Source organism: Pararge aegeria, chromosome 4 (assembly GCF_905163445.1).
Source record: "Pararge aegeria chromosome 4, ilParAegt1.1, whole genome shotgun sequence".
In the NCBI taxonomy this organism is placed as follows: Eukaryota; Metazoa; Arthropoda; class Insecta; order Lepidoptera; family Nymphalidae; genus Pararge; species Pararge aegeria.
Window position 1 is genome coordinate 12143697 of NC_053183.1, and position 17683 is coordinate 12161379.

Genomic DNA, 17683 nt, shown 5'->3' on the forward strand with positions numbered 1-17683 from the left:
CCTAACTTTTCTAAGATATCTGCGTTTTTTAAGCATTTAAAATATCACTTGCTTCAACAGTAAAGAAAGACATCGCGAGGAAACCTGCATGCCTGAGAGTTCTCCATAATGTTGTCAAAGATGTGATGTGATGTGTGAATTCCACCAATCCGCACTGAGCCAGCATGGTAGTCTACGGCCTCAACACCTTCTCATCGTGGGAGGAGACGCGTGGCCTGTAGTGGGCCGGCAATGGGTTGATGATGATGATGATTTGAAAGCATCTGTTACTGAATGAGCAAAAATTAACGCAAATTGGCAAATAGCTACGGAGATTTCTTGTTTTGTAGATTCATCCTTAAAAACCAGCCAAAATTTAAAACTTCCATTTCAGGAAATATTTTTATAATGTTCTCTTATATATAACTTTGTTCGTGAAGAAAAAGAGGTTTTATTATCAGAAAATAGATGGTGTATGATATAAGTAAAGCAAATAGATTTCACTTTTGTAAAGCATCACGTCGCGTTCGAAGGCCTTATTTATTACAATTCAAAGTGTATTTAAATGTTTTTGTACTTTTCATCGCTGATATTGTTGAATGTTATTGAACTTTGAATAAATGAAAACAAGAGTAGGTATGAATTGTAAGTTATTTTTGTTACCATCCCACCACCGTTGAAAGTAAAATTATATATTAAAACTTTTCTAATCTTTAAAATACAATTGACATAGTTACACAAATAACTAGGAAAAAGCAGCAAAGTATACATTTGATCAACATAAGAAAAATATTTGATACCTCCTACATATTAAAATTGAAATACATTGAAACAGTACACATAACGCCTACTACAGTATTTTACAGTACAGTTACAATGATTAATGTAAAGATATTCAAAACCAAGTAGTTATAACAAATTACTCAACTCTATATGCACACTATCTTTATAGCCTAAACCTGCAACCTGATAAAACCCTTATGAAATTTCACTAAACAAATATTGCAGCGATATATTATGGGACACTTATAAAACTAAACTTCAAGTATTAATATGTAGAGCAATCTCTAGCAGTTTTCCAAACCTGTCTCAGGAAACAATTCTTTTCTGCTACATTACAGCAAAATTGTACCTAGATATGTGAATAATAAATTTATTAGTATATACTGAATTGTATGTTTGTCTATGTACCTAACTACTTGACAACATAATCCCATCTAACTGGTTCCGGTAAACGGTCAGAGATCATATTGCCAGTGAATACCCGTAAGGTCACTGGAGGCATGGACAAACATTTTGTATTCTTCTGCATATTTTCCGTCGTATGCTTTAATAATGCATTTCAAGCAAGCTCAACGAAAATCAACTAGTCGTTAAAAATAATCTACGCAGAGATACGTATCTACCTACGTAACAATGTCGACATGAATAGGCATTCAAAGCCAATGAACGCGTCATATCAGCTACCAAATTTCCAGCTAATAAAAATCACGGTACAAAGAACAGGTAATAATGTGAGAGTAAATAACGAGTAGAAACAATCGTAACGCTTGCGAAGTAGATGCAATAAATAATCAACGCACAGGTAGGTACGTAAAAAATGACGGTAACGCACGCCACGGCACAACACTGCATGCGTAACATCTAAAGTTGCTGGCACATTGTCACTAGGGGCGAAACATACTGGATGGTGAATGTTGGTACGAGTGTTAATCTCAAATAGATTTTTTAATCGAATAACTAAACATATAGCCCACCGATTCCGTTTTCCGATTATCATTAGGTAATGATAATCGGAAAACATCCTTACTTATATAGACAGCCGGTTGGCGCAGTGGGCAGCGACCCTGCTTTCTGCGTCCAAGGCCGTGGGTTTGATTCCCACAACTGGAAAAAAAAAATTGTGTGCTGAACATGAATGTTTTCAGTGTCTGCGTATTTATCTGTATATTATAAGTATTTATGTGTATTATATTCATAAAAATATTCATCAGTCATCTTAGTAACCATAACACAAGCTACGCTTACTTTGGGGCTAGATAGCGATGTGTGTATTGTCGAAGTATACTAGTATATTATAAAAGCGAAATTGTGTTTATTTGTAATTTCATTGCGCTTTAACTAAGCTTACAATCAACTTGATTTTTAGAATATAGTAAGTTGAAAGGCCGGATAGTAACATACGCTTTATATCCGAAGAAACCAACAGTTGAACAATGGGATGAACACTTCGCAGGGCATGCAAAAAACACGTCCTACAAAACACCGCCCTGTGGCGTAGGTGTTAAGCCACATGTGCTTATAAATAAACCACGATCTTCTGACCGAAACAGAGTAATGCTGCTTGGCGGCAAGAATAATCATGGCGGTAGTACTTCCCCGGCCGAGCTCTGTCTATCAACTAGTAAGAAAAAGCGAATGACGTAGTGAAAAGTACAAGGGATCCGAATTTAACGACCCAAAATAACTAGCCACCACCACATCAGTTTATAGTTTACTAGCTGTTGCCCGCGACTTTGTCTGCGTTTGATTTTGTTTTTAAAGTATTCAGTATCGCTAAGCCTTAAATGAGGGGTTTGCTGCTGTCCGCTGATGAGTTCTTTCCTTCTCCAACCACTTCTATCTATCTCCAACCTCATTCATCAGATCTACACAAAGTTTGGGCAAAATGAAACACCTAGGTTAAATACCTCTATAGTACAAAAATGATTATTTAAATCGGTTATAAATTAACGGAGTTATGGTGTAAAATCGTCGAACACTTTATCCCCTCTCCCAAAGGAATCGAGCTTAATGTCGGAATAAAAGTATCCTATATTACTTCTAGCACTTTCAAGAATATGTGTACAAACTTTCATGAGGATCGGTGAAGTCGTTTTTGCGTAAAAGCGTGGAAAATGTGTTGCTTACGGTTCTTCCCGTAATCTACGATCAGCCTTATTCACTCGAATAAATTTTCGCCCCACTGAAAACGTTATGACACAAGAAGTTATATTTCTATGATTTTATTAGACATTAAATAACGTATCGACAGACAATAATGCACACGCAGCTTAACTGGATGCAATAAATATATCCAAGCAAAGATACTCGCACTACGTCGGTTGTCAGTGTCAGGTCTGGGCATCGCATCGCAACGCAATACACCAGAAAAAAATAACCCTTCATGAGCTTCGATCATTTCTTTCATTCGCTGGTTTCGATATGTTTTTACTCTCAAGTCTCCCAAGTTTATCGATTTGAAATAAAATTCCTTTGGGAAAGATCCCTCATTCTTTTCCAACATGATGGCAACTGTCGTCGTGATACGAAAAGCATTTTTGACAGAGGCAGGTGTAGAAAATTTTGTATAGAGATAGTTCTGGTTTCAGAAATTTTTAGGATTTGTTTGTATTCGACCATTGAAAGAAAGCGACACTGGCAGGCTGAGTTAGCATGGACCATGTAACTTTGATGAGTGATGCCCTGCGGACGAATGGTTGTTAACATCAAAAACTATTAATTCCAAAATTTAGATTTCGTAAAACTCATACGTAAAACTCACGTAAAACGACGTCGGTGAGCAAGCCTGACAACGTACGTCATATTCTAGCCAATGACACACTAGCACTACAGTCAATGCCACTTATGATAACTTTCGTTTCAATATATGTAGTAGGTATGTCTTGTTCGGACGAGTAATCGCGTTCTTTTACGTTGCAATAAGATATATTTGATATACTTCTGTCATTCACTAAATGAAAAAGTGAAATTATTGTTTGTCGATTAACGGCGCTCTTTTCATTGAAGTATATATTCTAGACAAGCACTATTCCAAACAATATGTCGTGTACCGCGTGTACAGAGTTCTGAGTTACGGCGGGAACAGGCAGACATTTTCGCATTAAGATAGGTACCTATCTAAAAATCTAATTAAATCGTTGTCTGAAAAAATACATTTATGTGAAACTGTAGTTAATTGTAACATAATAAAGTAACAGATTCAAAAAAATGTAATCGGCACATACGTAAAACGACGTCGGTAGGTAAGCAACGTACGTCATAATATTGCAGCCAATGACTCGCTAGGAGTCCTACAGTCAATGCCACTTACCGATAACTTTCGCTTCAGTATTGTATATAATATCTTGTGCGTATTAATCGCATTCTTTCTTTGTTTTCAATTAAAATTGTCAAGGTGATTTTATTTTTAAATACGTTATGAGATAATGAACCCTACTTTTTATGATATCAAGCAGCACATATTTTATTAATAAATGTTATATGACATTTTAAAAAGCAAAAAATTACCTAGGCAAAATCATTTTCTTATTTTATAATCTAAATTTGCGTTATAGAAGCTACATGTCAAAGCTTTAAAAATGGAAAAGGAATATAGAGTTTTTGTACTTTAACTAAAAATGCGTGCCAAGTGAAAATGAAGCATTGAGGGTAAACGCTTGCTCAAGAGAATGCTAATCTATTGGCGAAGCAACAACATCAACATATAACAGAGCCGGTCGAGCTTTCGCAATCCAGATTCCAATAGTGCCCAGCTTACTGGAAATGCAACTTTGATGGCTAATATCAGTGAGATGTTATTGCGTCTGGAGGAATAGACTGCATACCAAAGAATAGATACCATCTTATACCATAAACCATAAACAACTTCTGACCCTACACAATTTTATTTTATTCAGGATCTGTAGGTCAAAGAAGACCTTGATGGTTACGAAGACACAATATACTATCAACCATCATACCTTTGAAAAGAGTATATTAGTTATTGATAATTTATTCGTGTTCATCTTCGGAAAATAAATATGATTGATGTGCCTTAATTCTATCTACTTATTTACATAAAGAAGTACCTAAACGTGGTTATTACACACTCAGTGAACTATGCGGAAGTATAAACGCATCGAATTATCTTTGATTATTATCTATTTAAATAATACCCTTGAGAATAAAAATGTAATAAAATAACGTGTAACCTATCTAATGTATATTTGTAAATACAGTGAAAATGAAAATGCTAATAGTCACTGCAAGTAAATTAATATGGAATTACTGTTTGACGCACTGCGAAACGGGAGGGATCCCGAAACCCTGTAACCTCCCAAGATTACCTTGTGGTTATAGCCTATATAGCTAGTTTAAGTGTGAAATAATCTTGCATAACCGGATCCTACTAAAAGAGGTAAGGCATCTTCTGAGAAGATTCCCAAGTTGAAACAAAAAACTTACATGGGTTCTAGTTACGATTTTAAATTAAGGCTAGATCTATTACAGTTATTATGACGCTGTATTATCAGTTATCATGTCAAAGTCACTCGGTGACTTTCACTGGCATTTATAGGCGGCCAAGTTTCGCCATCGGATCGAGCAATTGTGCAACAGTTGTCACTTTTTTACATAACGTGGAGGTGTAGTGGGGGGAGGGGGGGATAGAGGGAGACGATGAGCGGAACTGCAGCTGCGCCCGCGCACGTTCACTGCGAACAAATGATTGGCATTGATCTGCTCCACTTAGATTGCTAGTTGCTACGCCAGTAATTAGTCCAACCAATATAACTGACATTTACGCATACAGCGCAGCATCTTCTAAAATCCAAAGGTTTCAACTATCTTTATATATTTAGATCTATTTTTTGTATGAAAAATGGGCAACCACTCGCTATGGATATGTGCGGTGTTAAAATTGACTTCTATCGACTTATACTCCGCGGTGGTAAAACTCACTGTCTGTTGACTGGAGTCTGGATCAGATATATAGTTCTACTTAAATTGTTATTTTGAGAATACAAAACGTTTTGACGTGACGTCGTAACGACTTCTGTCAGTGTCTTAAAACTAAGTACTCTGCATACATAATTCAACTCATTAAAACAACTTTCATTGTTCCGGTATAGTGAGGGACCGCTCGGAGCCACGTCCGCGTATACCAAATTACCGAAAAGTGAAAGTCCATGATGTGCGCTTGTGCACGTTCACCGCAAGCGAATTTTCCTCCATAGAAATAGCCTTGGCAATTTGTTCTTACATTATTTATTTATTTATTTATTTATTTAAGAGCACTAACAACATGCATATTACACGTTTTTTAAACATAGGAATGGACAGTGTATATTCGAATATATCTTTGACGACCTCCCTGGGGCAGTCGTTTTAAGCGGGAGGTGCCGGGCTCGATCTCCGGCAGGGGTGATTTGGAAATTTCTCCGAATGTCCTCTGGTCTGAGTTGGTGGGACGCTTCAGCCGTGGCTAATTACCTTACCGACAAAGACGTTCCGCGAAGCGATTTAACGTTGCGGTACGATGGCGCATAGAAACCCATTAGGGTTATAGTTTTAATATAACTGCCATACCTCTAAGGTTAGCCCGTTATCATTTTAGATTGCATCATCACTTACTAGAAGGTGAGATTATAATCAAGGGCTAATTTTTAGTAGAATAAAAATATATATATATGTATTTACGTACCGTCATGTTGATTACTTTCATAGCTTGCATCCAAATATCTCTGCTATTTTTCCTTTTAGCAGTTAAACTAAAATAAATTCTGCAGCCTGTATGAAAATAGACACGTAGCAAATGAAATATGCACCTCTCTACTAACAACCGAACTAACCGAATCTTTGAAGTAGGTATCCTAGATACCTACTTCAAAGATTCGGTAAACGGGGTTAATTATTTTCGTCATTACTCTAATTTTGTAACGTTTTGAAAATTAAATGTGTAAGTAGCCTCATTTTGACATACTCGTTTACTTAATTACTTAAAGAAATATATAAGTGACAATTCGTCCTACCTTATTAATACCTACCTACTACTATTTTGAATATTATGTGAGTTTATAAGAAACGTACCCTCTAATGGAGTATTTAATTGTATTGCAAATAACTATTCTTTGATTACTTTGCCTTAAGACGTTTATGCTCGTTTTCCCTACCCTAGGCATTGCCTAAATCAAAAGCCTAATGATTAAGCGATGTCTAAAAAAAAAAATTCTCATTCTCATCAACTCTTAAGTGATAGCTATAGGATGATTTATGCCTAGGAATATCCTTAGATAAGACATTAGGTACTTATTTTTGCATTGCCTTGTTCGTCGAAATATCAAAAATTCGGGACATGTACAGGTTTTTTATGCATTTATGGATCTTTGCTTCGAAATCTTCCTATACGTTACAGTTTATTATAAAATTATGAGTAAGTAAATAGTCTTCTGATCGTGAAGCTAGTTAGCAAGTCTGGGTACAGTGTTAATGACGCGGAATGCATCTCGATCCGCTGCAAACTGTTCTAGGTCATGACGTCATGCCCAACACGGACCGCACGAAGGTCGGTGCCATATTGATCTCGTGTATGCTGTTGTTTGTTCCATTGCATTACGTAACATACGTGTATGACGCCTTCTATACTTAAAAATAACTTGAATACTCGCTTAATTGACTTTATTATTTGTAGCTATCCGAATATCTCCGTCCAACAAGATGATACAATGATAGCAATGTCTTTGTACAATAAACGTTTGTATAAACTTTTTCTTTATAGAAATCGTTTCTTTTGTTAAAGGTGCCCATAGAACTAAGGAAGAGATTAGAAGAGATAAGACTGCTGGAGTCTCGAAAGTCGGCGAGGCTTGCGGATGTAGATACGGATTTCGCAAGACTCGCGGACATGGCCGGTGACCGTCGTCGAGCCTCTGCGACTATAGAAGTGCCTGCACATCATATGCAAGGGTAAATATGTTTTCCGATTTTGATAAGATACGCTAAAGGTCTATTTATGAAACCGTAATACCTATTATTATGAAAGCGAAAGTGTTATTCTTGGGTTGACCTTCTTTCGTGCAGCAACGGTGAATAAACTGGACGTGATATTTTTAAGGTAATTTGTAGGCCCGAGTATGCTCGAGTTCCTTTAGATTCGATCTAAGAAGAAATATTGTATTCCTTAAAGTTTCCTTAATCGAAGAAGGTCTTTGATCGAAGACACTTCTTGCCCCGATCTAGTCTACAACTGATATTAAAACTAATGAGAATGTAAGTTTTTTATTGGTTTGTTTTAAACGCTTTCACGACTCTAAAATCATTCAATGACGTTGTCAGGATTACAGAAAAGACAAATTGTAGCTTCCATCTGGACTGATTGACATAATCTACAGTGAGCGTAGTCGCGGGCAAACGTTATAAACACGAAAGTGAGTTTGTTCGTTTATCCTTCTTTCACGCAGCAACATTATACTATTAGTTGAGAAGTAATAATACCTATCCCTGCTTTTACTAATGTTACAGTAACTGTACACCATACTGGCAAACAGTACGCATAGACATGGGTGGGTAGGGATAGAGTAGTCATACAATATAACATTGTTTTCCAGTATTAATTTTAGTTGAAATTGCCTTTCACTTACAAAATAGATGATATATTTTAGCTAAGCTTCGTTCTTTATGTTGTTACGTTGAGCCACACCTTTACCTTGTAGGTATTATTATAGAAGTAGACACTATAAATATTCCAGACTATTAAGATTTCATTACGCTAAGGAAGTTAGGCCGTTTATCGTTTACGTAACGCAGGTTATGCAATCGGTGCAAGACGCTATAATAAATTAATCACATGCTATTAATTAATATAATAAAGTAAAATTTTCTAACGGAGTTAACAATTACTTATTCTAGATCTAGGAAATACTTAATGAAAATATCAATGTAATTTCGCCTTGAATTAGCAGCTCACCTCGTTAACAAAGAAGGTCGCATCTATTGCAAACAATCTGACCTCAAAACAAACCCTTATCAAACTCTTTCATTTACGATTGCGTCCTTTTCTGTTTTCCTAGGCCGGAGAATTTCCTGTTTGAGCGTACAATTAAAATAGATCCAAGAGCTTAAAAGCAGTACATTTAACAGTTAATAATATCAATTGTGCTAAAACGTGACCTCGCTGTTACAATGTTTCACACGTACCATGTACTGGTATTGTGGTAGGTTGACTTGTAGGTGTAATCGTTCGCGATCGTGCATCGGTAGAGCGGGACCGGCGCGGGCTATGTTGCGAAATTCTTAGCGAGCACATTAGAAACTGGATGGAAGTGTTAGCGCGAGTACGGGCGTGTCCTTGTCACACTTGCCTACATTCTGCGGCTGCCTCCCGCGCCCCTCACCTCCTAGACTAGCTAAGGAGAGGGACAGACAATGCCACAATGAATACTATTAAAAAATTCCAACAGATCTTGCTTAGATTGGGACTATAAAACTCTGATTGTCTAGGAAATTAAGCCTACGTCCTAGTCTTAGGTAGAGACAGGCATGCTCATGCAAGCAGTTTGCCAAAGGCAATTGCGTTAAATCGCATCGTACCTCTATCAGTATTAAAAGGCTAAAGACGTCATCATGTCTTAGCCAAACTTCGTGAAATAGGGCGAGTACTAAGTATAGGTCGTGTTGATTATATGAACGATGATTTTTTGGGCATTCAAAGTTTACCTCGCGATTGGAAGTATAAGTATAGACTGTTATTCCAATATAAAAGCCACTTTTTACACAAAATAATACTGCAATTGGAAGGATAAACGTAAATACCTTACTTTCAAATTCAAAATTGATAAAATCAGTAAGTATCACGAGATAAATTGGAACTTTATATTTCCAGATTTTGAGTTATTATGGCAGGTACCAATGTAGGAGATAGTAAGTTTCTTATTATCGTAACTCATAATGTAGTGCTGTGGAACCGGAACTAACAGCATTAAATGGCCGCCGCAACGTGACGATCGCCGGCAACGCAGTTTCACTTTTCATCATGACGCCAGTGAGAGGCGAGACCTAGCTACCTACTCTCGATCTAAATTTCACAACAGAAGCCAAAACAAAAAAAAAACTCACAAAGAATGATCAGTAGATTTACCCACACTGCCCAGATTCTATCTATGCAAATAAGACTATAATTTTATTGCTTCGGTAATGTATTAAGTATTACTACAATATATAGTAAAAGGCACACAAATTTGGACACAAATGAATTTCGTTAAAGTTAATTTGTGTCTATCAATAGTCAATTAATTTTGTTAAGTAGCTAAATGCTCTACATACATAATATTAGTTCTTTAGGTTGTACAGGTACTGAGGTTAAGACCTATTGCTACGAGTTCATTATTATTCAATGTTTATGTAATTTTAATAGTATGCATTATTGTAATTTAGACGGTTATAGAAATTCCAGTCGTGATTGGAACTTTTGCAATCACTGTAGAGTGCCTTGGCGAAGTGAAAGCTTAAGATTCGATTTCCTTGGATACTTCGACTGATTCAAATGTGAACACACACAATCTCCATGCCAGTAAAATGCAGAGACATTACAGTTAGTTGTTACTGAATTGAATTTAAAATGTGAATCAACGAAATTCGAGGATGGCGCCGTTCGCTTGATACTCGGCGCGGCCGCCATGACACAGTGACCTAGTTTGAAAATGGAACAAAACGACACACTAGAGAAGTGCCGCATACAACGATATTCACGTGTCGAAATAACAATTACACTATTTCTAAGCATTCATATCGTTCTATCAAGTATTTTTATGTGAATACACAAAGTTCCTAGAGCACAGTTCCTTAAGAATCCGTAGTCCAATTTCAGACAATGTTTAGAATTCATACTATGTCTTAACGTCCTCGACAGGTAGAGTAGCAGGCTTAGTCGGCCAGTAGGGCGACAGTACAACCCGCATTTTGATGTTGCAAGCTTCACGTACTTTCAAGTTTCAACCAACTTATCACGCCCTATAGTCTCCCTTTCTATTTAAATTTCAGACTGCATGATTCACAAACTTTTAACTACCTAGGTTCTTACGTTTTAAAGTTCTAAGAAACTCGACTTTTCTCGAAAGAAAAGGTTTTATATCAATAAATTGTCCTTTAAGGACAATTTATTGATATGAAACCTTTTCTCATAGGTGACTTCATCATTATACGGTAACTCTACACTAGGACCCTCAAATGAAACTTCAAAATTAATTATCATATTTGACGTCACAGAATACATAATATGCGTTAATTACATAAGAATCTAATCTATTAAACTGACAGACCCATTTATTCTATGATAACTGATAAGTAACATCAAATTATAGCATTCTCATGGCAGCGGCTTTCTAACGTGGATCAAATATTTGTTGGACGTTTGGACCAACTTTCAATGTCGAAAATGGTATTCCCTTAATTAACACACAGTGTTGTATGGTAATGAGATATTTGAGTGTCATGGGCGAGGCACACTGCGTCGCGAGCAGCTACGCATGCCAACCTATTATTAAATAATGTGTTACCTGACAACAGAATAGAGACATTGTGGTTGCAGGCAAAATTGACTGGCATTTCTTGGTAGCGATAAATTTGAAGCAACTTTATTTTAATGATTTTTAACATTCAAATACATGAGCGGCATTGATGTACAATTTTAATTATTTAATTAGCAATCATTTTATGCGACTTCGTTTGTAATGCCTACTCAGTCATTAAGTTTCATACAAAATTGTACGTGACGTACAACGTATGAACTGTTAACTTGTATGATGCGGCATTCCCAAAAATTGTGGTCCATGACAATTATAAATGAACACAATATATCCATAAACAGTTGACATGTTTATGCTTAATTTTTATAAGCATTCTTTTGAAGTTTCATGTATAGCTTTGACGACCTCCCTGGCTCAACGGTGAGCACTGTGAATTTAAGTACGAGGTCCCAGGTTCGATTCCCGGCATTCCCGGCACCGCTATTATCTTAGACTGCATCATCACTTACCACCAGGTGAGATTGCAGTCAAGGACTATCTTGTAGTCACATAAAAAAAAAAAAAAGGTTTAATATGACTCTTTTACCATTCTGAAATGCAGGTTATAACTGAGAAGAAGCCGCGAAGTCGGCAACTGCTCTTTTTGAAATCAACTTTTTGGTATGTTTTATAAATGAAAACCGCTTGCTTCTATGAATCTTTCTTTAAAGAAATCCAAAAACTACATATACTAACCTTGGCTTAAAGTACGTGTGAATATATTGTTCATAAAGTATATAAAAGCGTATGTTCTGGAATAGGATGTTAAATTTGTTATAAAAGCGACCCCCAAAAGGAAACAGACACAGACAGGCTAAAACCAGAATAAGGTAACTGTTGCGAGAACTTTACTAGATACCAGTGCCTTGTTGGGAAACAGATAATGTGGAGTGTGATTTTGCATATGTTTGCGCAACATTGAAAGAGATGGAAGGTTCCCTCTCTCTTTCCTCACTCGAAGAACTTTCTCGCTGGGCACATTTGCTTTCGTTGGTGCTGAGGCCGTTATCTCATTTGGCAGGTGCGGGTAAAAGGCCTTCCTAGAGAAAGTGCCACAAAAAATGGACACTTAACATTATGCAAAATGAGTCTCTATGTAAAGTTACTCGTCCTACGGAATAACAATATTATATGTATCATTCTGGTTTTCTGTTTAACCTCTATTGTAATTGGTAATGAGGAAAAGTGTGTTTGTTGGCCTATTTCAACGCATATATGGCTTAACTCTCTTACTCATACTTATATTACTCAAAATTCCTGGACCTGTTTATGTTTTAAGCCTAATATATATATATATATATATATATATATACAACATAAACATCAAACGATCCCTGTTTGTGGTATTTAGAATTAAAACCCAATTTTCAGTTGTATTATTGTATCTAATATATCCGTTTTAAAATATGAAGTCTGTAAGTTCAAAAATCAAAACCTTCCTTTGCCTTCAAAGATCTTTTCTATTCAATATTTAACTGTGAACAGATACAACGTTACAGAGACGTCGTTGTGTATCACGTCATCTAATTATAATCTTATTGGTCTATTCCTACTCGTATCCGCTTCAGTAGAAATCCTTAAACTCCTTCATCCCTTTAGATGGCTATAGATTACGGAATCTGTTGTTACGAATCCAGCTACTAGACCTTCACGGCTGGCCGAAGGTTCTACGTAAATATGAGCACGAGCTGATGTTAAACTTCCTGTTTCAACGCGGTTCAACACTATTCAAAAGTATCTTGTAACAATTAACGTTGTGAAGGACATATGAACGATTAGTCATCCAAATTAAACTGTGCGCTGACTTTCCATCGACCTACCTGCAGGTTATTCCACTGTACGCGGGAACAAAAAACTGCTCAACATAGGTACCTACAAGCAAGTAATTATTTCCAGAATACGAGGATCTAAAGACAGAATTCATCTTGCAATTTGTAAGATATGATTGAAGACAAGCGTGTAATGAAGAAAAAACTAATTTGCATTTTAATTTTCTTATTTAACGTACGAAACTTTTGATAAAATTACTGGTGAAAAACGTAATTTTATGACTTCAGAAGCTGACGAAAATAAGAATATCATAAAAAGTTACTGACATTCGATTGAGTCCAAGGCAGGGATTATACCACAAAAGGTCACCGCAACCGTTAGCATGCGACGGATTATTTAAGAAATGCTTAACCTTCTACGAACTGTACACGTTCCAAGAAAATCGTTACGCCTAAAGAACAAAAAAAATACCTTTTCAAATCGTTTCGTAGCTGAAATAAAGCAACTAGAGGTGTAGGCAAAAACGTGCATTGTTCAGCGAACCCGCCTAATATCTAAAGTGTGGCTCGAACAAGAACAACGATGACCTCATCCGAATCCAGCGGAGTGGGGCGGGGGCTTGCCGACAGAATGTATTGCGCTAGTTCAATCGCACTTTTTGTATCCATAAAAAATGGCTTCGCGACCTACATCAACTGCCACTTGCATGTCAACGCCGAAATTTTTTACTCCCGCTACAGAATTTCAGTGTTCTTTACATAAATGCGCCCAAATAAACAACGTCTTTTTAAAATGCAAAACTATTAACTTTATATATCATTCATAACGTATTATTGTCTCCAGGGCCTCCTCTCTGATATAAGAGAGGTCACACAGCTCTAACACAATTATAGGGCTAACTAACTATGAACTCTTGATTAAACCAGTTTGAACGACTAATTCAGAAATAAATGAATATTAGACATTATTTATTCTTGGGCATTTATATGTACTAATTTCTAAGCCTAAAGATCTGCACCTAGTTAGGAACGTAGAAAGCCAGTTGTTCCAATACGATGCTGCAAAGTACGTATCTATAACAATTAAAATCAGTAGTTTCCCATTGTAAGATCAAGAAGAACAAAGACATGTTTTAAATAAACTAAATTAATTCAACAAGTGATGGCTATCTTATAAGAAATTACTTAACATTCACGATGTCATTCCATATGTTAATCGTACAATAGGACTAGCATCACTCTATTGTTTCTTTGGCCCCTTTCAAATATGGCTTCATTTTTGAAACTACTAAAGATTAATTCGGCATACCTTAATGTAGCAGGAAGTGCTTAATTGAAATTGAATGCTCTTGCGTGTTTTGATAATGTATGCTTTAAAGTGCGGATGGATAAAGAAAAACGTACATATTGTAAATATTAACTATTGTAAATAGTCGGTATTAGTAGCGAGTTGGTGGCGCGGCAACAGGCAGCAAGGTCGTTCTCAATGTTACGTGGCTACTATAATCTATATGCCGGTGCCTGTACTACGGGCCGAGCATAAGCGAATCGAGCAAACTGCACGCAGATACCGGCCGGCGTGCAACCGGCCGGCTACAGCCAAACTAAATTTCATTTGTTTTCCTGTTGTTTTAATTTTTAAAACAACAGGAAATATTAATTTGATACTTAAATGTAAACAAACATTTTATTTACTTTTAAGTATCAAATATATTTTGAATGTAATAAAAATACATGGCGAAATTTGCTTTTATTTTTCATAAAAACACAATTTTTTTTCCTATTTTATAAATTCAAATTCAAAATTTCTTTTATTTCAAGTAGGGCTACTTAAATAAGCACTTTTGAAACGTCAAGTATGTATGTTTGTAGTGACTCTACCATCGGTGTGGAAAGCAGATTCTACCGAGAAGAGCCTACAAGAAACTCAGTAGTTGCTCTTTTCCAACATCAACATTTACAATCATTTTTCGGGAGATGAGAGCGAAGCTGGGTGCTTCCAATCTACCTTGTCATTAAGTAATTCATAAAATGTATAGTAACCTCGCTGTATTATCTTGTATATGCAACATAAGTACTTGAAACTGTAAAATTACAAAATACTGGATAAACTTCAGGTTAAAAAATGGAGTTTAAATGAATGTACACCTTGAAACTACTGATCCGCCTCGAAATAAGACCTCGTGTTCTAAGGAAAACACTTATCCTTTTTAAGCCTTAAGCCATCTATCGTCGGATGTTATGACTTTAAATCACTTGTGCAAATAATTTATTTTGTATTACTATTTGATAAGTGATAACTAATTGCTGATATGACTGAAATAATACAATTTGAATACTTCTATAAAAAAACTATTCGGGACATACACAAACAGGAACTATATCCAAAATAATCACATGACTAAGTTAATGAAAAGTTTCGTGCACTGTATTAATAGTACTATCAAACGACATCCTGCATTGATATATTTGCTTGCATGTGAATCGCCCTCAAATTAGGTACCAAAACCTAGGCGAACTCAGAGACCTTGATTCGCTCAGTCAATAATATGGAGCAACACTTCAAGTGCCTCTCACTACTTGACTACAAGATACTGGTCGATGCAATAGTAACATATTAAATCAATGGGTCAATGAATGTTTAGTTCATTCATCCGCTCAAACTATTTATTTGCTGTACACACAGGCTATTTTGAGAACTTTGTGAAAATTATTAAAAACTTATTTTAACCACCTAGTAACTCATTTTTCTTACATTCATACAATAATAGAACAAAGGAAATTTAAAATACTAATTATAAGTGGTACAGTACGTCCTAAGTCTTTGAAGTAGCCGACGCCGTGTAGGTCGCTTTCAAAGCATGCCAAATATTTGTTGCGAATGTTACTGGATATTAAATTATGCATTTTATGTCAAAAATAATGAAAAAAAAATATTTTTATATATCGTACGTACGTAGACATAGAAAGATAAAACGTTCATATATAAGTCAACAATGTAAAATTAAAATAAATTATTGCACTATCTCTCCTTTGCGATTCAGTTAAGGTCTATGAGTAATGCACCCGCGCAGCTCGAATGGTTAGTAATAACAATATCCATTGGTTAATGAGGAAGAAACCGCGGGGCACAGCTAGTATAAAACAAGTAAGGATATAGCATCCGCGTACTATTTTACGATTGACGTACGTACTCGTAGCCCGTTCTGCGATGATTAGATTAAAAATCAAACAAGAGCGAAATTCCATTGAGCTGCCTTGAAATCATCGTACACGATGAACGAGAGGTGATACGTTGCACGTTACGTCAGCCTATTAGAGGAAATTACGTGTCTTTGCTATTTTTACGCGGGCGTACGCCGTGCCGGCCGGTGCGATCCAATTATTGCGACCAAATAAGCACACTGCGTAAAACCAGGGGCAGTGTTGATAACACAAACATTCATCTACACTAATTGTTAGTTTGATAGTTTTCGCTTTTTTTTTGACCTTTTGGAACGTTACCTTCATATAATTTCCTAAGTTTCGTGCCGGCTTTCTTGTCAGTTATTCATGCATTCCGCACTGACGCCGCGGTGCAGTGATATGCTCATAAGAAACAGACAGACTTGTCTTATAGATTATGTATAAAAGATATATTACGACTTACATAATGCATACTACATATTATGGTATGGTTTACTTATAATCCAGGGAAAACAAGGAATCCCTTGTTTTTTACTATGAATTTTTCAAGTATACTTGTTATAATTAAAACAGACGTCTGCGATAATCCTTATTATATAAATTCTCTCCTATAAGTAATAATAAAATAACCAAGTCGAACGTTTGAAACATTTTATAATATTTTATAATGAAGAAAAAAAAAAGGAACTTAATGATTGTTCACTCTGGACCTCTGTACTTTATTCTATTTTTAATTGAAATTCAAAGAGTTTCTTGATAAGACATAATTATATGATAGGTATACCAAAAACATGATAATGGACCATCTCCTTTACATTTATCTTGTATTGCATAACCTTAGTTTGCCCCTACTTACCTTATCGTAGTCCGATTGATCATAATATATTTTATCGAACGATAATTCCGATGAACATAAACTTGTGTTCAACATTTGCAAATAAAATTAAGTATGTGCAGTATAGCATTATGCATTTTAATTCCTAAAACAGATAATAGAGCCAAAACACAAATTTACAGTACAATATTTTTTACAGATTAATGTACCTTTAACATGTTTATTTCAATCTAATAATTACACGTTATATCATTACATTTCAATTGAACAGCACATTACAAAAACGATTTTTTTTTGTCGTTTCCGCTAAAGTCTGTGGTAATGTCTCGACATATTACAGCTTTGAAAAATTGATAATGTAATTAGCACCTCGTTTATGTACCAAACAACAGCTGTAGGTGACTATAACAATATGTCTGCAATATGTTAAGGTGACTTACAATCATTGGAATCGGATAGCGACCCTGCAGAAGGTCGCAGCCGCTCGGGGTGAACACACCTCGTATCTGGGGTGCCTACTTAGGTCGAACCTAAGGCCACGAATAAAGGTACCTATTGCTGCTAAAACTGAGACTTTTATTAGATATCGACTG

At 35.9% G+C, this 17683-nt stretch overlaps 1 protein-coding gene across 1 annotated transcript in view; it reads left to right on the forward strand.

The window, feature by feature from the left end:
• Positions 1 to 17683, forward strand: part of LOC120637665 (zinc finger protein 704) — a 78478-nt gene that overhangs the window by 18155 nt on the left and 42640 nt on the right. The window contains exon 2 of the mRNA XM_039909595.1: positions 7538 to 7704. Within this exon, the coding sequence (XP_039765529.1) occupies positions 7538 to 7704 (167 nt within the window). The remainder of the gene's footprint in view (positions 1 to 7537; positions 7705 to 17683) is intronic.